This window comes from Corvus moneduloides, chromosome 24, assembly GCF_009650955.1.
Source record: "Corvus moneduloides isolate bCorMon1 chromosome 24, bCorMon1.pri, whole genome shotgun sequence".
Classification (NCBI taxonomy): Eukaryota; Metazoa; Chordata; class Aves; order Passeriformes; family Corvidae; genus Corvus; species Corvus moneduloides.
This window is the reverse complement of record NC_045499.1, coordinates 2431550-2459431: the sequence shown is the minus strand read 5'-3', so window position 1 is coordinate 2459431 and position 27882 is coordinate 2431550. Positions and strand designations below refer to the sequence as shown.

Genomic DNA, 27882 nt, shown 5'->3' with positions numbered 1-27882 from the left:
TTGGGTGCGGCGCGGCTCTGGGCGCGGCCATGCCAGGTGTGGCACTTCCGCCCTCGCCCCAGGGCGGGGCCCGGGTGCTGGGCGCCGCCATGTTGGGAGTGGCAGGGAGAGGCAGGTCCCAAAGGGAAGGGCCTGGAACAAAGGAACGCCCCCGTGAAGGGGCTGGGGAGGCTCAGAGCCCAAAGAGGGGAGGACCTGGTGGGGCTCAGAGGGGAGTCAGACCCCGACAGAGGAACCTGACAGGGTTTAAACCCCAAGTTAAGGTGCCCTGTTGGGCTAAAAAGAGGATGAGACCCCAAAATTCAGAGTTCTGGCAATGCTCAGAGAATTCTGGCAGGACCCAATCCCCATCCCGAGGTGGCCAAAGGGAGATTCCAGCCTTGCCCTTGGGCTCGGAAACAACTCAAGGTCTCCCAAAGCACCAAATAAACCACCCACAACCAAAAGTACTTCATTTTTCCTAATAGTTTAATTAGACTTTAATGATTTATTGCTCATCTGCAAGGATTAATATTGCATTCATTAAAAATCATTCATATACAAAATAAACCTCTCGCTCCCGGCCCGACGCTGCCGCCGCCATCACCCCCAGGCTCCCCCACCATGGCTTATCCAGACATGGAGCCCTCGCACTGAGATTCCACCCGGGATGGGTGGGAACGGGGTGGGGGGGAGGGGCCAGGACCCCCGGGCGTGGGGGGCTCACAGGGAACGGGGGATGCTCCCGATCCTTCCCACCAACGCCCATTCCAGCTCGCTAAGCCGTCCCCGGTGAGGTCTGGGGGATGGTGGAGGGGACCCAGGTGATCCCCAGGATCTGTGGGGGAGCGAGGCAAGTGATCCCCAAAATCTATGGGGCGACCGTCCAGAAGGAGAGCAGGCAGGGTGGGAAAGAGGAACAGCCAGAGGACACGGAGGAGGGGATGAGACTGGGATGATCTCAGCCACCAGCACCTCTCCCATCTCCTGGCCCCCCAAGGAGCTCTGCACACCCAGATCTGCAAATTCCCTGGGAAGGACCCGTCCAGGTGGATCCCTGGGAAGGGGGAAGGAGCAGCTCCATGATCCGGGAGGTGCCAGCAGCTCCTTCCCTCCCTTGGGTGGGGAAAGGAAGAGGAGATTTGGGGAGGATAAAAATAGCCAAGAGGAACCTCAGTGGGTTGGAAGGAGCTTCCCACACCCCAGCACAAGCTGGGAAAGGGAAACGCCAGCAGGGAGGGCATGGAGGAGGTGATGGGAGCAGCTGGGGCACACGGGGAGAGGGTGAGGAAAACAGCAGCAGGGAGCAGAGGGGCCAGGCTGGGGTATGGGGAAGGCTCATCTTTGCATCCAGCTCAAAAAAAAAAAATAGTGAAACACCCCCAAACCCCCCCCAGCCACCCTCAACACCACCCAGCGCTTCCCAGAGGGAGATGGGAAGGCGGCCACGTCCCCAGTGCTTCCTCTTTAAAACATCTGAAAACATCCCCGCCCTCTAAAACATCTCTGTGAGGATCAAAAAAGGAAAAGAGGAAGGAAAAAACAAATAAACAAACGGAAAAAAAAAAAATGTTTAAAACTCAATTAAGGTGCAGTTTGGCTAAAAAAAAAACCAGAACAAACAAAAAACCTAGGAGAGATGAGGATAATGCTGGGAAAGCGACCCCCATCCGGATTCAGATTAGCACCCTGAAACACTGAACTCCCCTGGACCCAGGTGGCCAGCAAACCCAGGCCAGCAGCCACCAAACCTGGGCCACCTCAGAGCAGGGACCTGGGCTGGGCTTGGGCACAGTCACCCCCCTTTGCCAGGTGTCCTGCAGGCCACTCTGCTCCCAGGAAGCACCCGGAGCAGGGATCTAGCAGCTAAAACTGGGCTCTTTAAGGCAATTTAGAAGTTGCAGATAATCCACACAAAGAAATAGAAGATAAGGTAGAAGAGCATCTCCGGATCCGCAGGGAGCCCGGCTGAGACCGACATGGGCTGGAAAGGTGGGAAAAAATACAAAATAAAAGCCCAAAAAAAAACCATTGCTGCAGGAATGAAGTGCCCTTGGAACAGCAGGAAAGGGAAAGCCCCTCCTGGAGCCAGGGCTGGGAATCAGCGGCTTCAGCCACATGAAAGCAAGAAGCAAATAAATCCCAGGTTGTCTGGCAAGATCAGACAGGGATGTGATCATGGAGAAGGGGGAGAAAAGAAAACCTGACCTTAAAATCACAGATAAAATGTAAAAACAGGTTCTGGTGGTGGTCAAGGGAAAAAGAAAAAAAAAAAAAAAAGGTAAACCAAAATAAAAATGATTTTTAAAAATAATCTCTCAAATGTTGCCTTGTGTGGTCTGGTCCTTCATGGAAATGGTCCCGTCAGTATCTAGGAGAGAAGGAAGGGACAGTGAGGGACGTGGGAGGTGCTGCTGTGCCAGGGCAAGGGGCTCCCCCAGGTATGGGATTCCAGGCTGGTTTGGGCTGGCAGGGACTTTAAAGCCCATCTCATTCCATGGGCAGGGACACCTTCCACCAAACCAGGCTGCTCCAAGCCCCGTCCAACCTGGCCTTGGACACCTCCAGGGATCCAGGGGCAGCCACAGCTGCTCTGGGCACCCTGTGCCAGGGCCTCCCCACCCTCACAGCCAAGAATTCCTTCCCAATATCCCATCCATCCCTGCCCTCTGGCAGTGGGAAGCCACTGAGCCTTGTCCTGTCCCTCCAGCCCTTGTCCAAAGTCCCTCTCCAGCTCTCCTGGAGCCCCTTTAGGCACTGGAAGGGACTCTAAGCTCTCTTGGGAACCTCCCGGCTCTCCCAGAGGAGCTCCAGCCCTCAAAGCATCTCCGTGGCCTCCTTTGGACACGGTCCAGCAGCTCCACACCCCTCTGCTGTTGGAGACCCTGGAGCTGGAGGCAGAGCTCCAAACCCATGAGGAGCTGGGAGCTCCTGGCCCAGCAGCTCTCACCTGTAGTAGTTGGGTTTGAAAGGCCCATTTTTGTTGAGTCCCAGGTATTTGGCCTGATCGTCCGTCAGCTCCGTCAGGTGGGCGTCGAACGACGGCAGGTGCAAACTGGCCACGTACTCGTCTGGGAAGAGGGAAAATGGGATCAGGGGGTCCACATTCCCCACCACAACATGGGCAGGTGATGACTGCAAGGCCTGGCTGGGCAGCACCCCAGAGTCACCATCACCCAAAGCAGAGCTGAGCCCAGGCCTGGGCTGGATGTGCCCCTAAAGGCATAAGGAGGGCATGGAAAATCCCAGAGAAGGGAGGCTGCAGGATGTGGGATGCCTCCCACGCTGCAGAACACTAAGGAAAATACATCAAATAACAACATGTATTTTAAGGTCACTGCCTCTGGTGCCTTCCCTGAAGTCACTGTCCCTCTGGAAGTGTTTCTCAGCCCAGGCTTGAGTTCTCCTGACACTGCTGGCACACAGATTCCCCAGGGAAAAGTCAGTTCCTTCACTCACCCATCTTCTTCGGCAGCAGGTAAACGTCCTGCTTGTACCGGCCCTCGGGAGCGTTGTAGAGCTCAATCAGAGCCAGAGCCTGTGGAGAGCACAGGGATAAGCTGGGAACAGCCAGGAACGGCCACCAACCTGGGCAGCACAAAGCTCCCAAAGGCAGAGAAGGATCTGGGAGCTGGAGGGACAGCGCAACCATTTCCAACATGCCTTGGGGGAAAGGCTCCCACCACAGGTACATCCCTCTCTGGGTCTCCATAACCCCACGGTAGGGATCAGAGAGCAGGGATCAGATGCCACCCAGCTTGTTTGCAGCATCTGGGCTCAACACCCCAGGGAAAAACCCCAGGTTTAGGGTTAGCAGCTCTTCTCCTCTTAAACCACACAGCTGCGGCAGCACGTGGGAAAGGAGGGGCTGCTCCTCAGAAACTGGCAGCATCCAAAAACCAGGATCATTCCTTCAGGAGAGATGAAACTGCATCCCCCGAGTGCTGGCTTCCAGTGCTGGGAACCAAGTCCAAAAGAGAGGCCTGGTCCCTGTCCATTTGGACTGACCGGAGTGAGGACAAGGGAATTCCCCGCTGCCAGCCTGGCTGTCCTTCCCCACGAGCACCAGTGCCACCAGTCCCTTCCGTGTTCCCACTCCAATCAATCCCCTCGGTGTTCCCAGTGCCACCAGTTCCCTTGGTGTTCCCAGCCTCAACAAAGCCTTGCTTTGAGGTAAGCTCAAACCTCCGTGGTTTAAAAGTGCTCCGTGGGCTTAAACTCATGCTGGGGGAGCTTAAATCTGTGCTAGAGGGGCTTAAACCTGTGCTGGGGAAGGTTAAACCCATCTAGGGGGGGCTCAAACCTGTCCTGAGGGGGCTCAAACCTGTGCTGGGGGGGCTTAAACCTGTGCTCAGGGGGGCTTAAACCTGCCTTCCAGCCCAGCAGGATCTGTGCCATAAAACCACTCATTGAAAAGCTCTCCCAAAACTTGCTGTACCCAAAACACTGGGTCCACGCCAGCAATAACTCCAGCCCAGACAAAATGGTATTTCTGGCAGTGGTGCCATCCCAAGGACCAATCCCAGTGTGTTCCCAGCTCCTTCCAAGCCATCCCCACCCTGAGGCCCGTGCAGAGCCCCACCCGTGTACGGACCTGCGTGGTAGCCGTGATGGAGAGAACGAAGGTGGGAACGGTGGAGCAGCTCAGGTTGAGCAGACGGCCCTGGGAGGAAGCAGGAGGAGTCAGCACGGAGCTGGACGTGCTCCCAAATCCAAACCAAATTGAGTTTCCAGATGGGATTCACCTCCACCCCCTCCCTGCACAGGGGACCAGGGAATAAGGGCACAGGGAACCAGAGCATTTCAATTCTGCTCCAGTTTCCACCTTAACCCTTCGTTTCAAGGCAGGGGAATGTTGTGGTCCCTAGAAAAGCCAGTCCCTCCTCCTGCCAGAACAGCTCCTGTGGGAAGAGGAGCCACCCAACGCCTGGGAAACCCTGCACAGATGGGGTTTGGCTGAGTGGGATGAATCCCGGCTCAGAAGAACAGAGCCAGATGACACCTCTGTGGCTGCATGTGGGATATGACACACCCACCCTCAAGAAAAGGAAATAAAAAATAAATAAAATAAATCAAAAAACCCTTTTTTGAACCCTGAAGCTCCTCCCAGCACTTTTCCACCTGGCTAAATCCGTGACTTCCTGATGGAGGCCCAAAGCATCACGGCCCAGCTCTGAACACACCTCAGCCAGCAGCACCACGCGCTTCCCGTCCGGCCAGATGACGTGGTCCACTTGGGAGCGGACCCGCTCCCAGGTCAGCTCCGGCGTCCGGAGGCTGGTCTGGAAGAGGAGGAGGAAGAGGCTGCAGTCATGGCAGGAGCCGGCAGGTGGGCACGGCCGGAGGCGCCGGCACTCACCACGTCGATCTCGGTGTTGGAGTGGCCCATGTTGCACACGATGCAGCTGTTCTTCATCCGATCCAAGTGCTCTCTGGTCACCACGTTCTTGTTCCCTGCAGGCACAGAGGGCACAGCTGATCCCACAGCAGTGGGAACACAAACCCTCTGGGTTCCCCGTCCCTGAACTTGAGTCAGAGAAGCTCGGCTTGGGGTTACATCGGATGAACTTCCACTGGGACATGAGCCCTTGCAGCTGTGACAGCAGGGAACGTGGGGGACAAGTGCTGTCATGGAATATCCTGAGCTGGAAGGGATCCACAAGGGTCATCAAGTCCAACTCCTGGCCCTGCACAGGACACTCCCAACAATCCCACCCTGTGCCTGAGAGCGTTGTCCAAACACTCCTTGAGCTCTGGCAAGACTGGGACCGTGACCATTCCCTGGGGAGCCCATTTCAGTGCCCAAATCTTTGATCTTTGCTCCCATGAATTAAGCAGGCTCTAGGAGATCCCAAAACACGCTGAGAACATGTGGCCGAGACGTCTCTCTGCTCTGGGCCAGGACTGTGTCAAACAGCGCATCAGGGGGAAAGCTGCTGGCAGAGCCCAGCTATTGTGGAACGTTAGGAGCACACAGCAGTGAAGAGTCCTCTCCATTCCCAGCTCCCTCGAGACCCCACTAGGGAATGATGCTCCTCAGCCTGCTCCAGCCTTGTCACCCCTACCTGTGCAGGTGATGACGACATCCACCTGACGGATTACTTCGCTCAGCTTCACCACCCGAAATCCATCCATGCTGGCAAAAAAGGGGAATAAGGACCATGATGAGGAGGAGAAGCTTGTTCCTTCTCTGCCCCAGGCCATGTGGGATCTCAGCAGCTCCAAACTGCTCTGGCAGCAGCCCGGGCTCTCCTCTACCCCTACAGGAACACCAGTGCCATGAGGGAGGGCTGTGCAACAGTTGGGGTGTCCAACCCACTCTTGGAAATGTCAGAGGAGCCAGGAACATGTGGCACAGAGGCTTGAGCAGCCTCCCCAAATCAGCCAGTGAACATCCTCTGCCCGGTACCCCATCCCTGAAAGCTGCCCCAGCCCTTCCCCATCACACCCCAACGAGGTGCATGTTCTCCAAAATGAGCCACAGATCCCCCTGGCTCCACTCCAGCCTCAGGTAGGGTTTGGAAGAGCAGATAGATCCTCCCAAGCAGACGGGAACACCTTACCAGGCTTGGAGAGCGCAGATGGGGTCAATCTCTGTGACGTACACGATGGCTCCCAGGGCTTTCAGGGCAGCACAGCATCCCTTCCCGACCTGCCAAGGCAAAAGGATCACAGTGAGGCAGGACACGGACACACCAGTGCTACAGTCCCTTCCCTACATAGCCCAAGCCCATCCCAGGCTGAAGGATCCTCATCCCAGCCACCTGCCAGTGCCAGGAGCAGCCCAGGATGTACCTGGTGAGTGGCACAACTGCCACAAGCCCAGCTCCCCCTGCAAGACCACCAGCTTCCCACTGCCAGAAGGCAATATCCTATATAGATGGGATATTGGGAAGGAATTCTCCCCTGTGAGGGTGGGGAGGCCTGGCACAGGCTGCCCACAGAACCTGTGGCTGCCCCATCCCTGGAAGTGTCCAAGGCCAGGAGATTTCCCACCCCAGTGCTCTCACAGCTTGTGCAGCCCCAGCACTGCAAGAGCCTTTCTCCATGCAGGAGTTAAAGACAGCCTAGAGGAGTACACAGTGCCCCCTTGCCTTTAAGCTAAAGGATTTCAGAGCCATCCTGAACTCCTCAGGGGGCAGATCCTCCATCCCATGATGCCACATCAGCACAGGGAGCACAAGGCTCCTGCAGCAGCATCTCAGACTCGCTCCCTCTCCTCAGTGGAAAATTAAAGCAAAATTAAACACCAACCTACGCCAACACCTGCCTGGGCTGCACCGACTCTGCTCAGCCCCATTTTCTGACCAGCAAGGTGCCAGACCAAAAACATCGCGAGAGAGACCCTTGCTTATCACCCAGCTCCAGCCTCGGGTCTACTGAACACAGGCAGGCAGGGCAAACTGAGACTCCAACTCACATCCGAAGGGGAAGCCATTCAGGATGAACAGGCTGGGAGAGCTAAGGGGGTTCAGCCTGGAGGAGAGCAGGCTACAGAGAAACCTTAGAGCCCCTCCCAGTGCCTAAAGGGGCTCCAGGAGAGCTGAAGAGGGACTTTGGACAAGGGGTGGAGGGACAGGACAAGGGGGAATGGCTTCCCCCCACTGCCAGAGGGCAGGGATGGATGGGACATTGGGAAGGAATTCTTGGCTGTGAGGGTGGGGAGGCCCTGGAATGGAATTCTCAGAAAAGCTGTGGCTCCTCCATCCCTGGAAGTATCCAAGGTTGGAGGGGGCTTGGAGTAACCTGGTCTAGTGGAAAGTGTCCCTGTGCATGGCCGGGGGTGGAACTGGATGAGCTTTAAGTTCCCTTCCAACCCAAATATGGGTTGGAAGTCTGGGATTCTATGATTCTGTGACACTCCTGTTTTGAAGAAGTCCAGTAAAGCTCAGGACAGGCCCTGGAGACACCACCACCCAGCCCAACTCCTGGCTGGAGAACCAGGCACCAGCCCAGAGCCCTCGGCAAGAGCCAGCACAGCCTCTTGGTCGAGCAAAGCTGGGCTCCACTGGTGCCTAAATAAATTAGGGAGCAAGTTCCTGCTGGGAAGAGCCTTTGCAGCTCCTGCCAGGCCCTGCACAGTGCTGGAAGATAAACACCCACAGGGACGTGCACAGATGGAGGGAAGGTGGCGGCTCCCAGCTCTAGCTCTTCCAGGGTAGAATCAGTTACAAGTTCATGGTACAATTCCCCTCTGCCAGAGTATTATTCTCAGGGAGAAGCCGCCTGCCCTGCTCAGTGACAGCCAGGCTGGATGCTGAACCTGGGCCAGGGACAGCAGATGGGAGTACCCGTGGGTAGTTATAATTCAGGCCAGTGTGTCCCAGCAACTGCCGGCTGTGCAGCCCAGTTAATCTGCAACAACCTGGGAAATCTGATCCTTGATCTCCACCCTCCCAGCAGATTCCAGCAAGACTTCCCTGGTTATCGCTCACCAGGTTGGATCTACTCCTTACAGTAAAGGGCGAGTGGCCTTTGCACAGGGAAGTGCAGGATGCTGAGCCTGGGGGAGGGCAGCACAGCTCACGGAACTCACCTCCCCATAACCACAAACCACCACTTGCTTCCCTCCAAACATCACATCCGTGGTCCTCTTCAGGCTGGGGGACAGAGAGAGAGACCTGTGTTGGGATCAGTCAAGCCCAAAACCAGGTGAAAGCACCAGAGCCTGATCTCTGCTTAAGAGCAGCCGGAGCCAAACCCACCTGTGTGGAAGTGCCAGTGGGGAAAAGGGTTGGACTCACCCATCCAGGATGGACTCCCGGCAGCAATACAGGTTATCAAACTTCTGCTTGGTGACGGAGTCATTCACGTTCATGGCTGGGACACAGAGCTTCCCAGCCTTGGAGAGCTGGTACAGCCTGGGAGAGGGCAGAGGCAGGTCAGAGCAGACAGCAGCGACTCCCTGAGATCTCCGGCTCTGCCTTCCCAAAGCTCCCACCTGTGCACGCCGGTCACACTCTCCTCCACGATCCCTCGGATCTTCTTGAACACGCTGGGGTACTTCTTATACACCCAATGGGTCAGGTCCCCACCATCATCCAGGATCTAGAGAACAGGCAAGGCAGAACAGGGAGCAGTCAGGCCTCCCACTGGCAAATGCACTGGCTGAGGACAGGATGGGGAAAATGATTTGGAGAAGCATCTTCAGGCACTGCTGCAGGGCTGTTCAGGCAGACGCCTGGGGACCAGGACTCCTGGGTTTCCCCCGGTGCTTGCAACTCGGGGTCTCCTCCAAAACACTGAGATTCCTTACCCCTGCATGGAGCTGCTGGATCCTAACAGGATTTCCTGCCTCTGCTATTGCTCTGCAGCCTGGAAAGGTGACCACAGGCAGCACTAACTAACTAGGCTGAGCTCAGGACGCCACAGCATTCATGCCCTGAAAGCAAACGGGAGAGGAGAGGCTGTGGGAGGTGTCATGGCCCACAGACACATCACTGGTGACCACAGACCATGGGGGCACATCAGCTTTGGCAAGGGAAAGGTCCCTACTATGATCCCAGCTGAGAGAGGGCAGACGGTAGCTGTGCTGGGAGAGGAGCAGCTTGGAGCAGCTCCTGGAGGGGGAAAGAGGTCCCATCTGCTGGCTCGTGGGAGCTCCAGCGGGAGCTGCTCCCTTGCCATTGGGATGTGTCAGCTCAGGACATCATCTCTGCAGCTCCTGACAGTCCCATGGCTGTTCCCAGCTCCTCTCTAGCTGCCATTCTCCAGAAGCCTCCCTTCAACGAGGCCCTTGCAAGACCAGCAGGCCCCCAGGAACAGCCCCAAGGTGGAAGGGTGAGGAACCCCATGGGCACTTGGCGGAGGAAGAGGAAGGGCCGGAGAAGGCTCCTCACCATGTTGGCCTGCCAGCCATCGACGTTAACACAGCGGTCAATGCACCACCAGAAATCATCCTCTGACTCCCCTTTCCAGGCAAACACGGCAACACCTGAAAGAACAGGAGCATCCTTGGAGTTTGCTGGGCTTGGCAGAGCTCTCTCCTGCTTGGCCAACTCCAGAAGCACACGGACACGAGAGCCAAGGGGCCATGCAGAGATCACATCTCAGCCCACACCAGGATCAGACCTGTCCATCCCTCCCTAGAAGATATTCCCCAAAAATATTAATTCCCTAAAATAGAAATAGAAAATAAAAGAAAAAAAAAGATACAAATATATCATAAAAACCAAAGAAATAACAAAAAATAAATAATAAGAAAACAATACTATTAATAATAAATAGTATAAAAATATATAAAATAGAATTAAAATATGGTTAAATACAAAATTTAAATATATTTAATGTTTTTATGATTTTATATTTATTTCTATTTATTTTATTTGTTCACATTTTATATCTTTTATTTATATTTTATATAAAACACATCTATAAGCATTGTATAAATATCTATACATGTATTCCTACGTTTATATTGCATATTTTATGTAAGTGTACATATATTTATACATACCTATAAACATAAAATACATTATCATTTTATTTATAAAAGATACCATATCATTTTAATTATAAAATACACTAACTATAAAATATTTCTAGCTATAAAATATAACTATAAATAAAACATAGATACATATTAAATGAAATAAATACAAGGAAAAGACGAAGCTCCCTAGGAGATTTCCCCTGGGATCAGGCCAGGGAGGCAGGAGGGGCTGCGAGGGCTCTGGCCCGGCCGCACTCACCAGCCTCTGCCAAGGCCGCGGCCACTTCGTTCTGGGTGGAGTAGATGTTGCAGGCAGACCAGCGGCACTGCGCTCCCAGGGCACACAGCGTCTCGATCAGCACCTGCGGGACAGCAGGGATGCCCCAGGCATCAGGGATGCCCCGGGATGCCCCTGGCACGAGGGCAGGCCTGGGGTAGCAGTGATGGGCATAGGAACCAAACGTTGCCCTGCGGGAATGCCACCAGCACAACCTTTCTGAAACACTTCCGGACTACTGAACGGGCCTTCTCCCATTCTGAAGAGATCAAGTTCTTCCCCAGGGAAAAGCTGATGTCCCACCCCAGAACCCCCAAATAAGCAGCCACTCACCGCAGTCTGTGCTGTGATGTGGGTGCAGCCCACGATTTTAGCTCCAGCCAAAGGCTTCTCCCCCTGGGCTCGTTTCCTGAGCGAAATCAGAGCAGACATGTCTGCAAAAGGAAGAGAGGTTTTAATGCTGGTTCAGGCCAGAGGGTCCCTTCTCTGCCTTTTGGGGTCTCCCAGGATGCCTCCAGCCCCAAAAATTTGTGCTGTAGCCGTTACACAGGCAGGGAGAAAACTCCTCATCCCTGGCCTGGCAGGTCTGTGCAAGACGGGACCAAAACACCAGTGCCATTTGTCACTTGACCAAGGGACAAGGAGAGAGGTAAGGAGGAGTCTGGGACTGGCACTGCCCGGGGAAGGCACCTAAGGACAGCCACCAGTCCTGTGGCAGCGGGTGAAGCACCTGAACTTGAAAACAGAGCTGCCACGTCTCGGAAGAGCTGCTCTAAATTTGCCTGGATTAGCTTCGCCTTCTAAAAGGAAAGGAGAGTTACCCAATCGCCCCACTGGAAATGGTAACTCAGCTTCCCACAAGCCCCAGGGGAAGGGGTTGGGATTTTCAGCTTTCATCTCTCTGAAGGTGTTGCAAAATCCTTGTCCATCCAAAGCCAACAAAACATTAAACCCTGCAAGAGCTCTGCTCCTGCTAGAAAAGGGATGGGACACAGCACCAACGTTTGCTGGCGCATCTCGCTCTTCCCTAACTGATTTGGGGGAAAACCAGGATATCCAAGGCTGCAGCAGGAGTGGGAATTGCCAATGCTCAGCTCCTGGTCTCCAGAACCCATCCCAAGCCCCAGAAGCCCCACACTCCACTTTGTACCTTGCTCAGCAATCTCGATCTCCCGGCGCCCAAACTCTGCCTGTTTGATGTTCTTCACACAGAAGTTGCTGCTGCCTTTGGAGTTGGTTTGTTGTTTCTCTCGGGGGGACACCTCGTCATCAGAGCTGTCTGTGTACGAGGCAGCTAAACCAAAAGAGGACTGAGTGTTATGCCAGGCCTTATGAATCCAGGAACCTCCTACCCCATGAGGTTTCTGCTCTGGTTCCCTTCCCACCTTTCACTCATGGCTCAAACTACCAGTTTCCTAATGAAAGCCGACACCCTGAAGGAATTTTGCACTCTTTTTCTCTAAAACAACCCAGAGGTAACAGGATTATCAACTGGCAATCAATGCCTGAGCTTCGGGGACGCCTGCAATCGTTCCCTCAGCGTCCAAGTACAAACAGCAGCACAAATCCTGCCACAGGGTGTGAGCAGCACGTTCACTGCAGCACTGACGCTGGGTTTGGGACAGGAACACCCAAGGACAAGGACCTGGCACCTACCAGAGCTGTAGCTGTCGGTGGAAGACTGGGAGATGGAGCGGGACAGGGACCGACGGCCCGTCTTGGTCGGGAATTTGGTGAACTCCTGCATGTCATCTGCAAATTGGATTTGCTGGGAGCAAAGGAAAGAAGTGCTAAATCAGGAGGTGATCCTTAGGGCACGACACCTTCCTAAGCTGCAGGGACCCGCGGATCCCTTCAGTCCACGAAAATTAACGTCACCAAATACAAGGCTACTGATGCCAAAAATTAAACCCCTTCCTCTGCCTGAACAACTGTCACCACAAGGTTAAAGCAGATTTGACACATCTGAAGATAAAAAGAGCACCCTGAAACATCTCCTTTAACCCATTCCCAGCTCCCTGAGGCTCCTTCAGGAATCACACGCCTTGTACAACCCACATCCCACGTGGAAGCAGAGCCCCTGCTCGCACAGCCCTTGCCCCAACCAATCCCAGCAGATTTCTGCCCAAAAATGCAGCAGCAAGAAAGCTGGGGTGGTCCCTACAGATCCCTGGTGCTTCCAGGCTCTTCCCCAGGGGCAGAGCATCCCGCAGGTTAAAAACAATGCACATCCTTCCAAAACTGACACTAAAAGCACAGGAAAAAAACCTCAGCAAGAGAGAACATTTCAACAAAAAGAAGTTGACATTGCATTGGCTTTCAGCCTCCTCTGCAGGACAAGATGTTTCCATTGGAAGAGAACCCCCAAAACAGCCACCTCTCTCAGCCAGAGGCAACTCAAGGCTCCAGCACCTTCCACCAGTTCATCAAATGTAGCTGCGTTGAGCCAAAAAGAGAGGAAAAATAACCCAAAACTGCTCAGCTGCTGCGCTCGCCCCGAGTGAGCAGCCAGCAAAGGGCCCTATTGCTGCTCCTGCCAGAGAAAGGCGATGGAGATGAAAGGGAATTAGGGAAAGCAGCAGCAAATCCAGCCTGCAGCCCCCTCCCCGCTGCCATGCAGGAGACCCTGACAAAGAACCCCAGCACGGCCCCTTCCCCCAGATCGCGTCACTGCAGGATTTAATTTTGCCATTTAACAGGGATGAGACATCATGGCAGGGAGTGGGATTAACAAAGCATCCCCGAGACCCAGGAGACCTCGAGAGGAGTCCTGGAGAAATCAAGATGATGGAAAGAGACAGCCCAGAGTGGCCTCAAGGAGGGGTTTTCTGTGCCACAGCCATCCCAAAAGCTCCCTGAAAGCTTTGATGCAGGAAACAGGCTTCGGAGAGGAGAAGAATGAAACTATTTAGTTGAAATGATCCATTCCAGAAAGGAGGAATCTGCACAGGCTGGAGCTGGGGCAGCTGCAGCACCAGTACAGCTTTTTGGGCTGGAAAAAGCAGCCATAGTTCTGCAGAATCCCAGCAGATGGGCCAAAAGCAGCATGGTATTCCACTTGGGAAGGGACAAAGGGGACACAAAACCCATGGCTCACCCCAAGGGAGGGCAGGTGGAATGATGTGGGACTCCAGTATCCCTTCCAGGAACTGACTGGTGGCAGATCAGATCTATCACCACACCCAGCCAAGCATCCCAGGCATTCCTGTGGGTGCTCCTGCTGCAAGGTTTCCAGCCAGCTCCTCCATCCTGGACACATTACAGTCCAGTACCTGCTTCCAACCAGACTTCCCAGCAGACTCCAGTTGAATTCTGATGCAAATTACTTCAGTTTGTATTAGTGGAAGGAATGGGAGTGATAAACAGAGACAGCAGGTTTGGTTTTGCAATTGTTTGAGGTCATTTGGTGCAGAGGGAGGATTCGGAGGGCACCACAACCTCCATCCCCATAGGAGAGCAGAGGGAAGATGCAGAGGGCAGGATCAGGAGGGCATCACAACCCTATCCCCACGGGACAGCAGGGGGAGGATGCAGAGGAGACCACAACCCCCATCCCCGTGGGAAATCAGAGGGAGGACCTGGAGGGCATTGCAACCTCCATCCCCGTGGGAGAGCAGGAGGAAGATCCAGAGGGCACCACAACCCCCATCCCCACAGGAAAGAAGGTTCCAGGGATAAGAGGAGGAGAAGCTCTTCGAGCCAGGCACCAACATTGTGCTCAGGGTGTATGGCTGGAGCTGGCAGGTTTCCCAACAAGGAATGATGGTGCTGGAATTTGTTCAAGGTCTATTGCTTGGATCAATCTTCCCCAGACAGCCTAGGATAGGTTTGTGGCATTTCTGTGCCAGTGGCTCATGGGCACTTCCAAGGAGGAAAAAGTATCAGCAATTTCAGGACACAAGATTTCCATGCCTTCACACCAAGTTCTTCCTCTGGCAGCTCATCAAACCAGAGGGTATAAAAACCATGCCCCATAAAACAGCTGCTGCCATTAAAACAGCATAAAGTGGTAGCTGAGGAATTTTCCCTATCTCAGGGAAAAGCTTCCAGGGAAGAGGTGACCCAGGAGGGAAAAAACATAAGGCACAGTGCTCCAGCCCAGGGTGCAGATCTGTCCTGGCTTGCAGCATCCAGGATGAGTGAGCTCCGGGACAGTGCAATTCCCTTCAGGGAAACGTGCTGCCTGGATGGTCTCATGGAACAAAGCTCGTTTGGAATGCAGTGGAAAAGAGAGGATGGCACAGAGGGATACTGCTCTCCCCAGTCCCACAACATCCCACACCACAATGCATCTCCCCTTCAGGGCTCCAGCTGTGAGTGCTGAGCCAGCTCTGAGGCACAACCCCACTCTGCAAGAGAAACAGCAATTTTAGAAACATGGGAATGAGGGGGTTGAATCCAAGGGTAGAGAAAAAGCAAATGCTAAACAAACCAAGTGCTGAATTACCCCCAGTAATCCCTGCCATGGCTTTACCAGGGCTCAGCTGAACTCCCCAGCTTAGCAAAATCTGCCCTGGCTAAAATTATCATCAAACACCATGAACAGCTCCCAAATCCAACAAACCATCCGAACATCCAACCCCCCTGAGCCCAGGAAATTACCGCTGTGTCCGGCAGCACGAGGAGGGAGCGGAGGGAGGTCGGACAGGCACTGGAGCAGAGGTGCGTGACCAGTGCCCTCCACGTGCTGGGCGCTCGAGCTGCATTAAGGAGACAGAGAAAATCTCCTAATCCCTCTGCCTGTCATGGGAATTGGAATGAACGGCATTCCCAGCCGGGGGCTGCGGGTCAGCGCTCTGTGCCTGAGCGGGATTGAGGCTGTCCAGCTCCAAAGAGCACAGCCACGAATCGCATCCCAAACTTCATCCTGCTGGAAGCAGCTTTTCCAACCGGGTGGAGCACAAGGGTTTAAGAGCAAGGAAAATATTTTTTCATCCCAGAAATTCATGGTCAAGGAGGGAAAACAAGACAGCACCCATTTCTCTGCACAGGAATGAAGCCAGGGGTTTTCAGCATCACTGCCCTGGAAAAGGAGGAGATGGGGCTGGAGACCGAAGGGGCCAAATGAGGAACTCCTCACTTGGAACAGCAGGGATTTTGGGATACGTTCTGCAGGAAAACAGCAGGATCCACCATCTCTTGCCAAGTTCTTCCAGAGCATCGCTGCACACTGCCCGCTCCCGGTCACACCAGCCAAGCCAGGAGGACATTTTCTCCCTTTGGGAAATCCACTGCCACTGTGCCCATTCCCAGGCAGATCTGCCATTTCCCAACAACAGCCACTCATTTTTAGCTCAAACCACCCTTTCCAGGGCTGCAGCTGGAGCTGAGGCAGCATTGTCCTTACCCACCCTATTTGGCCACACTGCCCAGAGCACCCCAAACCAGCAGGCAGCTGAAAGACCAGCTTGAACAAGCTTCTCTCCAGGTTATAAGGATAGATCCAGTGAGAACACTGGTGGGGCAGTGCCAAACCCAGCAGCACAAGTGTCCCCAGCACACACAGCCTCATTTGTTTGATTATTACGACACAGGGAGGGCAAACAGATTGCAGGTCTGGATTGGCACCATCTCACCAAACCGGCAGCTCGTGACTGCAGGGTGTGCCATCCTCCATGGCTGATCCCAAGGACTTTCCCAGCGGTCAGGCAGAAGAGCAGTTTTTGGAGCTGACAGAGTAAGAAAATTCCACTCCCTGGCTCCAGGGAGAGGGATTTGTAAATGCAGCTGGATTTACCCCAGGCACAGGTGAGCCCAGCATGTCCCTCTCACACATGACAATCCCACTTTGCATTTTAACACTTCTTCCATTCCCAGAACAGCTCCAGAGAGGATGCTTAAGCTCCTTTGTTGTGCTACACATCCCTGACTGCATCCCATGCAGCCTTGGGGGAGAGCGGGAGCAGGTTGTGGAAGGAAAAGAGAATTTGGAAAGCATCCACCAACTCACAGCTGATGCAGCTCATCAATGCACAGGCTCCACAGGGGAAAGGACACGGGCTGGGAAGCAGCTTCAGGCTCTCTTCCTGGCACCCCCAGGTTTGCCTCAGCAATCCTTTTTTCACTATTATTATTTTAATTTTTTATTCGGGACAACGTGAGTATCAGCACATACACAGCCATGGGAGAAGTGCCCTCCCAGCCACTTCTGTCCTGGATAAGCGGTGGAGGGACAGGAGCAGGCTCTGCACATCACCCAAAATAAGCGGGAAGCAATGAACCATCTAAAACCCTCCAGACTTCCAAGTCTGACATCCGTGGATGTGAGGACACAGCACAGTTGCCCAGGGAGAAACAGCAAAATGGGAGCAGAGCATCTTCCTACAGCCACACAACCACCTATAAAGCAGAAGAGTCTCTGCAACCCACTTCTGCCCTCCCAGGAGGAAGCCTGGAAGGATCCAGAGTGCTGGGACCTTTTCTTTGGCTGCAGAAAACCAGCTGCAGGGATGAGGACTATTCAGAGCAGTCAGTTCCCCTTATTTAATGTGTTCTCCCAAACAAAAACTCCCTGGCAGAGGCTGGGAGGGCACTGCCAGATGCCCACACTGCCAAGGCAGCCCTGACGTAACCTGTCTTTTAAGTTCATCATTTCTTTGTCATTCCTGGAAATTCAGGCAGACTAGGAATGTTTTACAGCTCAAACGAGCATCCTCCTCCTCACCAGCCCCGCTCCCACATGAGACGGGAGGAGCAGCTCAGGGCAGGGCTGGGTTTTGCCCACCTGGAGATTGGCACCTTCAGGTTTCAGTCTCCAAAGATTCCTTACCCACAGAAGGACGTTCCCTCCCGGAGAGCTGCTGGTTTTTCCCAAGGACGAGCTGGCTCGGGCATTTCTAAAGGACAAGTTGTTTTAATCCACTTATTTGCAGAAGCGACTCACCACAGCATCCAGGGAGGGCAGAGGCATCCCAGGGAATGAGGCTCTTCAGCCTCATCAGCAGAGGGGAAAAAGGTCGGATAACCAGTATTCATTCCAGGTCAAGAAGAAGAGAGAACAGCTTTGCTTGAGCCACCTCCTCAGGGAAGGGATGGAACTCTTCCATGCTGTTTTCACAGCCACCCAGTTCCCAGAGCAGACCCCGAGCTTCCTGACGGGGAGAAAAGAGCCACTGCCACGTTTCACATGTTTGCCTCCTTCAACAAGGGACTGAGGCCATCCCAAACCCGCCAGCTGCAGGTTCCCAATGCTCCCAGTGTGTGTCCCTGTGCTGGCCCCTGGAGCTGGCCCCATTCCCACTGCGGCCATGCCAGGGCGCTGGGTTTGTTTAGAGGACTTGGCTGCCCTGTCCTCAGGCCCCCTCTGCTCCGCTTCCAGGCTGGAAGAGCCAGCCCCTGTTCCCACAGGACAGTGTCTAGACATGAGGCTGGAAACAGGGGACACACAGGGGGACACAGCTCCTGCTCCACCATCCAACAGGACACGGATTTTTGGTGTGGGAATGAGCAAGGCAGACAGGGATGGTTTTAGGGCTCTTCTCTTGTGAGGTTATCCAGACTGGAAGGGTATTTCTGGATTCTTTAAGGATGGAAGGAAAGGAAAAACGAGGTACTCGGAGAAGAGGGATGGGGGATCAGGACCAGCAAGACTCCCACCCAGAGGACTCACCATCCTCATCCCCAAACCACTGGGGAGGGGAGAGTTTGGAGGCAAATTTGCCTCTGCGACTCAAACCATCCCATTTTCCCACCTCCAAGCTCTGGTCACACGTGGCAGCACAAACCTGGATGGCAAAGGGCTGCACAAATTCACATGAGGCTATGGCCAGGCCCATGGAAGAACCACCAGACTCCCAGTTCAAACCATCTCAGCAGCAAACGAATCCCCAGGCAGAGCCCATGGCCAGGGGAAGGTGGGGGATTCTCCCTAGCAGTGCCCACTGCTTCACCCCACCATTCCACAGGGATGCTGGAAGAGCAGGAGAGCTGCTCAGCAAGCATCTGCTGATCCTCCGCAGCCTGAGCACCAAGGGCTCTGTGGGAGCTGGAAGTGGAACAACCCTCAGGAAAAAGGACCTGCTTCTGCTCCAGGTGTGGCCTTTGCAAGAGGAGAACTTTCTCCTGGTGGTTCCCCCAACTTTTAGAAGAAACTCCAATGCTCCATTCAGACATCACAACTGGAAGAGTTTCCTGAGGGTGCTGCTCTGTGAACAGAAGCACAGCCATGTGGAATTTGGTGCTCCTGGATCTGTATCTCTCACTTCCAGAGGGTTCACAGGGCAGGCTGTTCTCCCTAGAGGCACAGACCTGCCTAGCATTCTCCCAGCCAACTCCCTGAGCAGGAATTCCAGCCAAATCTCCACCTGGAAACCTTTACACTCCTTCCAGCAAAGAAATAAAAGGGCACTGAGGTGCTGGCAAAGCAAACCAGCCAAGCCCTGTCCCAACCTCCATCCTCCACTGCCAGGGAATGGCTGGTTGGGTAAAGCATTGAGGAAAAGAAAAACAAACCAAGTTTCTGTGAGTCCAAGAGGAGAATTAAGGACTTCCACATGAATCCCAAAACTCGGCAGAGAAAAAAAAACACCAGGAAAGAAACAGATCCATTCCAAAGGTTAATAGGCTGGGAATCACCACAAGATTTCAGTCATGATGGGAATCACTGCAAATGCCAGTTAAAGGAAAAATAAACAGAAGGAGGGATTCCACAAAAGAAATGTGATTTTGAGTGTTAAATAGTAACTGGGGATAAATCCTGCCTCATAAACACCTGGAGGTCAAAGGTGAGCTCCAGCAGGAGCAGAGGGAAAGCTCCCCATCAGCAGATAAGGACGCATCTAGTCCTTGGACGGCAGGAATAGAGGGAAAGGCTTGGGCCTGGCTTTAATGGAGCAGGATATCTCCTGAAACGCAGAGGGATATCTCCTTCCTGGCAGGAACAGCAAAAGTCCAATGTCTGGGATCCCTCAGGGCAGTGAACTCCAGTCATGTCTCACAGGTTAACCCCATAAACCCCCTGAATGGGCAAACAGCAACTGGTCTAAAGATATCCTGGATTTCTCACCTCTGGATTCATCCCCAGTGCCTACCCAGCTCATGGCACAGCACGTGTTTGGGCAGCAGGATAATTAGTATTAATTGGAGTTACCACACTGGAAGAACTGCACCGACAAGACAAGGTCATGTCCTTGCAAGAACAAGGGGGAATGACTTCCCACTGCCAGAGGGCAGGGATAGATGGGTTCTTGGGAAGGAATCCTTCCCTGGGAGGGTGGGCAGGCCCTGGCACAGGGTGCCCAGAGCAGCTGTGGCTGCCCCTGGATCCCTGCAAGTGTCCAAGGCCAGGCTGGATGGGGCTTGGGAGCCATGGCAGAGGATGGAACTGGGTGAGCTTTAAGGACCCTTCCAACCCAAAGCATTCCACTATTCCATGACTGTGGGTTAAATCACTTCCAGCAGCTTATGGGGCAATCTGAGGACTGATGGCCTCCAACGGGCCAGCTGGCAGAGCTGGAAGCTCATGGAAATGTGTTTGTGTGTCAGAGCTGAGAGGGAATCAGCTTTAATTAGCATCAATTTTTAAACTAATTAGAAAATGCCTCTCCAAGCACTGTTGTATGAGACCAAGGGAACACTTGGAAGCACGGTCAAATGGCTCATTCAGCAACACCTCATGGTCTGAAGGGAGGGTTTGCCACAAAAAACCCACCAAATTGAGAAGCCCAAAGTTCTGCTCCGTAATCCTAAAGCAGCCCCCGTGTTTTGGGGGAAGAATCACTCCACTTGGCACTCTGGGTGCCCCACCTGCCTCCTCTCCTCCCCCCAAACTGCCTTGGAGAATCTCAGCATTCCAAGACTTCTACTGGTCTTTCAAGAAACCAAAACAGCAAATCCCACTCAGGAGCGGCTCCAGCTACTTCAGCTACCTTTAGCTGATCCTCCATCCCTCTGTCACAGCTTTAAGGGAAAACACCCTGCAGGATCAGCATGGAAACAGGAGCTGCCTGTTCTGGAAAACTGGAAATCCATCCTCCCCCTGCCCTGACTCCCAAAGGCATCTCACAGTGGTATTTCCACTACAGCTGCCCATTCCTCATTTACCAACAGACTATTTTCAGCCCTGGAAATTACCTGGATTTTGATGCATCTGCTGAGAGGCAAAGCAGGAGAAACCTCTGGCTTCAGCATGGGCTTTTCCCTGCTCAGGAGTCTGAGGAATCACCACCAGGATGGACAAACATCACCCTCCTGGCTACTGACTCGTGTCAGAGCAAAGCCAACCTTCTCCTGCAAACAGGGTGATTCCATGAAGCCCCTTTCTTTTAAAGGAGGCAGGAGGGATAGAAGTGATTTCCTTGTGGAGATGGCAAGTTCACAGAATATTTGGAGAAGGGGTTAGTTAATGTAGGAGACACTGTGCTGCCTGCAAGATGCTGACGGCTCCAAGGTCAACAGGGATCAGCCAGATGTTCTCGCTCCAAAACATGCCAGGTTGGATGCAAAACTCTCCCCACGGTGCAGGAATGTGTGAAATCTGGGGCTCCCTGTTGGGAGGCGAAAGGAGGAGAGGCAGAAAACAGCAGACACAGGCTGAACCTCACCCTCATCTGGAAGGAGGACACCAAAACATGAATTTCAGGAAGGCAAAGCCCCAAGGACCCTCCTTTTCCAGGCTGCCCACTTCTTCTCACTCCAAAAGGCCAGAAGGAGTGATTCCCTCCACCCACACCACATAGATAAACCAGGCTCCAGCAGCCCCCACCCAAATCCTGGCTCCTGAATCCAGGCAGCTCCTCAGCCAGGCAGGAACGGGTGCTGCCAGCCAGCTCCAGGTCTGTGGGGGCAGCCAAGGGGAAGCTGCACCCAGCTCCGAGGGCCACGGGAGCCTCACCCGAATTACAATGGAGCCTGTTCAAGGAGCTGGAACATCATGTCCTCGGCCACCTCAGTCCTTTGGCTGTCACCAACCTGAAGTAAACAGATTCTGCAGCAGCAATAAGCTCGTTACCAAGGCCACCGTATTGATCCCAAAGTGTAATTAAAATTCACAGTTCAAGCAGCCCAACTCAACAGGGCAATGGGGGCAGCTTCACAAAGGCAGGACAAGCCTCAGCTTCCGCATCCCGCTTTCTCAGAGGCACAGAACCCATGGGGGGAGATCAGCTGTGAAAAAACAGCCCAAATTCTTCCCTGGGAGGGTGGGGAGGCCTTGGCACCGGCTGCACAGAGCAGCTGTGGCTGCCCCTGGATCCCTGCCAGGTGTCCAAGGCCAGGTTGGACAGGGCTTGGAGCAACCTGGGACAGTGGAAGGTGTCCCTGTCCATGGCAGGGCTGGCACTGGGTGAGCTTTAAGGTCCTTTCCAACCAAATGATTCCCAAACTACGGCAGCTTTCTCTTTGGACCTCTGGGCCATCAACCAAGATGTCCCAGAGCACCCATTCTCAAGAGTTAACCACACCAGGGAATCCTGCAGGGATGATGTGGACAGAGGGGGATGGTGCAGAGTGGATTCCGGCACTGCTGAGGAATTGTCCAGCTCCCTGAGAAGGGGCTCCACACACCCTGCTGAGGTGTCCTCCTTGGTGGGACTCCCTGACCCTTCTCCCAGCCCCTTATGGATCCAACCCACAGCTTCACCACGAGTCTCACTCTGGGAGAAGTTCTGGCACAAAGTCCTTTGCACCGTGGGCCCTCGGGGCCACCAGCAGGTCCCAGGACAGTCACCTGGAACGCCACCACCGTGTGCTGAGTGAAGGTGAGCCAGAGGCCCCAGATAAGCAGCTCTGATCAAAGGGCTCAGCAGGAAACACAAGGAGCCCTCAGCAAATGCAATCGTCACCTGCAGGAAAACTCCCAGTGATAAAAACACAGCCAGGCGCAAGCAAATCCCTCAGGCTGAGTGCTGAAGTTCCACACCTTTCCTGCTCCAAAATCTGGGATGAGGCACTCACCAACTCCTCAGAAGAGCAACATAGACAGGATCCTCACCTGCAAAGGATCAACGCCAACCTGACCTTGAAAACCTGATTTCCAGAGCAAAATACCCTGGCCTCAACATCCAGCAGGGAGCACAGGAACTCACTCCAACATTTGCACAGGCTGGAAAACATGGAGAAAACTGTTCCCAAAAAAAGTATTGTGGTAGGCCGGTCCCCAGCAGAAGATAACCTGGCATTTTGGGGAAGGTCAAAAGAAAACACTGTGCTCTGCCCCTTCCCACACTTCAGACCTGGCTGCTCACGTGGGCAGGGGGCTCCCAGGATGGGTGGTCTCCATCCCCACACCATCAAAAGATGACAAGAGGTGCTTCTGAAGACTGGGAAGAATGAATATCCAACTCTTCTCCGAGCTCCAAAGGACCGACATAAGAGTGGAAACCCAGCCTCCTTCAGGGATGCAGGAGGAAAAGGGGGAAGCAAAAGCCACAGGCTCTAGCACATCATTTTGAAGACGGTTTGTGCCCATCAGACCCCCAAAACCTTTCTCCCCACTCTCTGGTTCAACAATTCAATCAAATGTCTTCTGGCCTTGCTGCAGTGCTAGGGCACCAGGATGAGCCTCCCCTCTGGACATCAGGGAGACCCTCCACAACACCAAAACAACGGGAAGGTCCCAAGAGCAACTTAGAAAAAAATTAGGATTCTATCATTTAACACAGCACCAGGAGTGACCTGGCTGCCCCAAGCCCTGGTAATTCATCTCCACTCCAAACACCCCTGTGCTTTTTCTTTCCCCACTTATTAGGGTTTTCCTGCATCCCAGGGAAGGCCAGGCTCATCTCAGGACATCCATACAGAGGACAATGAGCTGTTCAACTCATCCCAGCCCAGGCACCTCATTATAAGAAGGAAAAACTGTCGTGACAGAGCAAGGAAGCCAAAGAAGTGAAGATCTGGGCAAAGGAATGAGGAGAGCCAGGTGCATGGTGCCTGCAGAACAGCGGGGCAGGAGGTGGTAGCCATGGCCCCAGACAGGCTGACAAAGGCACAGAGGATTTATGAGCAGCCACTCTAAGGAATTAAAATTAAAGGGACAGGAAAAACAAACGGCTACAGGAGCTCTGTCAGGACAAACAAGGGCAGTCTCGTGCCCCTGACAGCCTGAAGGGGAAGGTAGTTTATTATCATCCAGCCTGGCAGAGCTGCAGGGACCTGGGATGAGTCAGGACAGAGCAGAGTGGGACAGGAAAAGGTCTTTGGGAATGGGCTGTGCGGGGCAGGGATGCAGCCAGCTGCAGCAAGGTCAGCGATCTGCGGGCCACTGCAGACAGCAACAGCAGGAATGATGCTCTGGAGAGGACACACAGCCCTCCCCAGGGGCTGGCAGCTCCCCACAGGCTCCATCCCCCTCTCCCCAGCTTTTCCCTGCTCCATCTCTGCCACCCCCACACCAGGCAGCACCCGGCTGCTGCCACCGCAAAGCTGCAGCGCTGTGCATTAGCATTCCCCGCCACAGCCTGCGCGGGATCCCGCCGGAGCCGGCAGCCGCAGGGGCACAGCACCACCCAAACGCACCCAGCACCGGCTGCGTGGGGCACGCAGCTGCCGCCCAACTCACCTCCCCAGAACGAAACCGGAGGCTTCAGCCCATCTCAGAGCCCAGGAATGCTGCAGGAGAAAGATCTGTCTGCAGCATCCATCTGTCTGCCAGCACCCAGGTGTGGAGGAGCCCCACAGACACTGATGCCAGCGGGACAAGGACACAGAGGGGTGAGGTGACAGACAGGGACAGCACGTGCCAAGCCCCCTGCCCTGTCACAAGCACAGTGGCACTTGCTGTGTCCTTCCCACTCCAGGGCACCCACAGCTCGGCTCGGCTGGGAGTTTAAGGCTCCGTCGACCGGCTGACGTGGATTGGGAAAGCAACTGCTGCCAAGGGCACCTGCAGCCTCCAGGGAGGCAGGAGAGCAGATGCCCAGACGCAGCAGTGATGGCACACAAGGATCCGGAAGAGCACAGCCTGCCCTTGAGCTCTCCCATCATCATCTCCACATCCATGTTCACTTAACCTGGGTAAGCCACAAGCCTCAGCATTCCCAGCCTTCCCCAGCAACACCACAGCAGTGGCTGGAGACGGTGGAAAACTCGGCATTGCTCACCTCTGCCTGCAAACCACTCCTGGCCAAAGAACCACCTCGCTCAGACCAAACTGGGGTTATTCTGTTGACAGCCAAATTCCCACGAGCTGCAGTGAAAACAGAGCTCCAGCAGAGACAGGAAATCCCAACTCTTGGGGGAAAACCACCCCATTCCTCCTTTCACCTCCACTGAGTCAGCTCCTACTTCAACCTGGAGTTGATCGTATTTAATCTCTTAATCTCTTACCTCCTGCTGTTTTTTCACTTTAAACAAATCCCTGACAAGAGGGAACAGCAATGGCCAGGGCTGGCTCCCAGCTCCAGGTGCCCTCAACAAGGAGACACCAATTTCTCCGCAGCAGCCATGGGGCCAGCGTGCTTCCAGCTGTATGCAAGATCTCCTGCAGGTCCTGAGCTGATACTGGTGGGCTCACACTGGCACTTTCCCCAAGCTCCAGCACAAGTTAAGGCTCCTCTGGAACGCCATTCACAGAGAGAGACGGAGCCTGCACTGAGCTTGGCCACATTCCCACCCTCTCCCTCTCCAAACGCCTCACCCAAACTGCACTGGCAAAGTTCAAGGAGCCCAAAAACCCCAGGGGGACCTGCTTCAGCAGCACAGCACAATCTTCCCCACCTCCATGCTGGTAAATCATCTCTCTCCACCCTTTCCCTGGCCTCTGACCATGCCAGGAGCTCCAGGGCAGCCAGCACAAAAGTCACTTCGACTTGCAGGGAATCAGAAGGGAGTTTTAATGGTTTAATTGCAATCCTGTTCTGAGGCATCCTTATCTCAGCATGGCAATTCTCCCTTCCTCAGTCTTTCATCCTCCTGCCAAGGCCTCTGCCATTCCCCAGCACTATTTGCAGGAACTAGCCAGGCAAGGAAAACAGGAGCCCGGAGCGATTTGTTCTCCGAGCTCAGCTCAGCGCGCTCCCCATCTCTGATGTTACCAGCTGATGTTATCAGCCTCAAATGTCGTGTGTCGCTCTGGGCACCTTCAATATCCTCACCCAGCCAGGAAAAGCTGCAGCAGGCACTGAGTCCAACCAAGGCTCCTCATGCTGCACAACCAGCTATGTCTGCAGCAGAAAATTCTGGGGATACAACATCTCATCCCCCTGAGACACTGGCAAACTTGCCTCTGAGGATGCTCCATCAATTCCTTTTTACCACACAGATTTTGGTTCCAGGGGATGCTCTGGGATTCGCAGCCTGCTGTCCCCTTGGAGCAGCCTCGTGCTGTTTGCCCTGACAGAGACGATGGTTATGAAAAGGTAAAAACAATCCCCGAGTTGGAGCTGTGCTGAGCCACTGCTGGAAGAGGCCGATCCCAGCCCCACATTCCTCTGCTCCTTCCTCCAGGCTATGTCCACAGCCCAGATAAACAGGGCCTGGTCTCCAATCCCTGCTCCCTGAGAGAGAAGATGCCTCAAATCCAGCTGACCTTCCCCAAGGGTCAGACGCTCCCCAATCCCACCCGTGGCCAGAGCAGGCAGGGGAGATTCCCCCAGAGAATGAGGATGTGCCCATTCTCTGTGACTGCTCTGCCTTGGCATTCACGGCTTCTAGGCGGCTGCAGCCCTGAGGGGAACACAATATTCAGCTGCACAGATCTGTGTGGTGCTTGGAACATGGATCTGCCTCCCTGACAGGACTGAAACTTCAGCCCGGAGCACAGGGCCAGCTCCCCAGGTCACTGGGGTCCTGCACCTTGCTACAGTGGCAAAACCAGTGCTCGCCCACCCTCGGTGCCATCTGAGCATCCCACAGGGTTGCGGGAGCAGCACCGGGAGATCTCAGAGCTCCTGTGAGGCCTTCAAGGATGGAGCGGTACTGAAGTGACTCGGCAGCCTCTTCCTGAGCCCAAATGTGCTCCCACCCACACCTCCAACAGAACAACCTGTCCCAAAAAAACCTCAACACTCTGAAATCTCTCAGCCACGCTTCTGAGTGACCCACAGCTAGTGTGCTGCTCCTGGCTCTTCCCATATAACAGGTCCCCCCTGCTTTGTCCCCAACACATAGCACTGTCACTCCACAGTCCCACACAAGTGGGACTGTCACCCCACAAGACCCCTGCCAGTCCCCTTCCCGGGGTCACCCTGTCCCCCTGCACTCCTATGCCACAGCCGAGGTCCCTGCTCTGGCCCCCAGAGCTGGACCCAGCCTGATCCCAGCCTCCCGAACCTGCCCTGTCGGTACCGGTCCTCCCTTCACCCCACACGGGCCAGGTTGTACCCCAGTACAGACCCCCTCTCTCCCCAGTACCCAAGCCCTTCCCTCCCACCCCAAACTGGGACAGCAGCCCCCTGGCTCATACCTGCCACCCCCAGCCCGGACCAACCCCCTCGCGGGTACCAATGGCGAGGTACTGAATGGGAACAGCCCCCACTTCCCAGTTACCGCCAAAGTGGATCAGTTCCAGTTCTCCCAGCACAAACCTCCACCTGTGGGGCTGCTCTTCCCAGAGCCGGATCACGGTGCCCCCCCCCTTCACAACCGAGGGATTCTCCCCCCAGCCGGGAAGCCGAACCGGAGGCTGCATCCCCCACGCCAACCGGGGCTGGTCCGCCCAACCAGGGGCCACTGCCGCCCCCAGAGCGGAGACTCTGAGCCCGCAGCCGGGGGCTGCTCTCCCTGAACCAGGGGCTGCTCGCCCCACAACCGGGAGCCTTCTCCCTCCGCCCCAGCCGGCGGCTGTGCTCCTGGAGAAGAGAGCTCCTACCCCGCAAGCGGGGGCTGCTCCCCCGAACCGGGGGCTGCTTCCCCCCTAACCGCGGGTCCTCCCCCGCCACAACCGGAGGCTGCTCCCCCGAACCGGGATCTGATCCCCCGCACCGAGCCGGCCCCCGCCGGCCCCGCTACCTTCTTGGGAGCCTTGGTGACGGTAGCCATGAAGGAATATTTCTCGGCGTCCTCCACCTCCTTGGCCTGCTTCTCCTCGCCGCCGGCGGGCTCCGGCACCGACATCCTGATGCGGCGGAGAATGCGGGGCGGGCCGCGGCCGCCGGCGGGACGAAACGGGACAGGGTACGGCGGGGCGGGCAGGGGGGACGCACTCCGGGCGGGTTTGGCTCGGCCCGGCCCGGTTCGGCCCCGCCGGTCCCTCACGCTCGCTACGGCACCGCCGGCGCACTGGCTGCGGCGGGTCTGCGGCCGCCGCGCTAGGGGC

The 27882-nt window shown here is 54.8% G+C and overlaps 1 protein-coding gene across 5 annotated transcripts; it reads right to left on the bottom strand.

Annotated features, from left to right (window-relative positions):
• Window positions 1-454: 454 nt before the first annotated feature.
• On the bottom strand, window positions 455-27882 carry AHCYL1 (adenosylhomocysteinase like 1). 5 transcript variants are annotated; one of them, XM_032133110.1, is made up of 17 exons: window positions 27576-27882; window positions 12345-12456; window positions 11839-11982; window positions 11022-11122; window positions 10671-10773; window positions 9819-9913; window positions 8921-9027; window positions 8724-8840; window positions 8516-8579; window positions 6543-6631; window positions 6045-6115; window positions 5339-5433; window positions 5163-5261; window positions 4574-4642; window positions 3439-3517; window positions 2930-3050; window positions 455-2350 (listed from the first exon to the last, which is right to left on the bottom strand). In XM_032133110.1, exons 1-17 carry the CDS (start codon window positions 27678-27680, stop codon window positions 2344-2346), a joined length of 1578 nt encoding a protein of 525 aa, XP_031989001.1. In that variant the 5' UTR covers window positions 27681-27882; the 3' UTR covers window positions 455-2343. The 5 variants fall into 5 exon arrangements, with proteins under 5 accessions (XP_031989001.1, XP_031989005.1, XP_031989003.1 ...); XM_032133114.1 differs by lacking the exon at window positions 27576-27882 and adding an exon at window positions 24187-24395; XM_032133112.1 differs by lacking the exon at window positions 27576-27882 and adding an exon at window positions 17572-17818.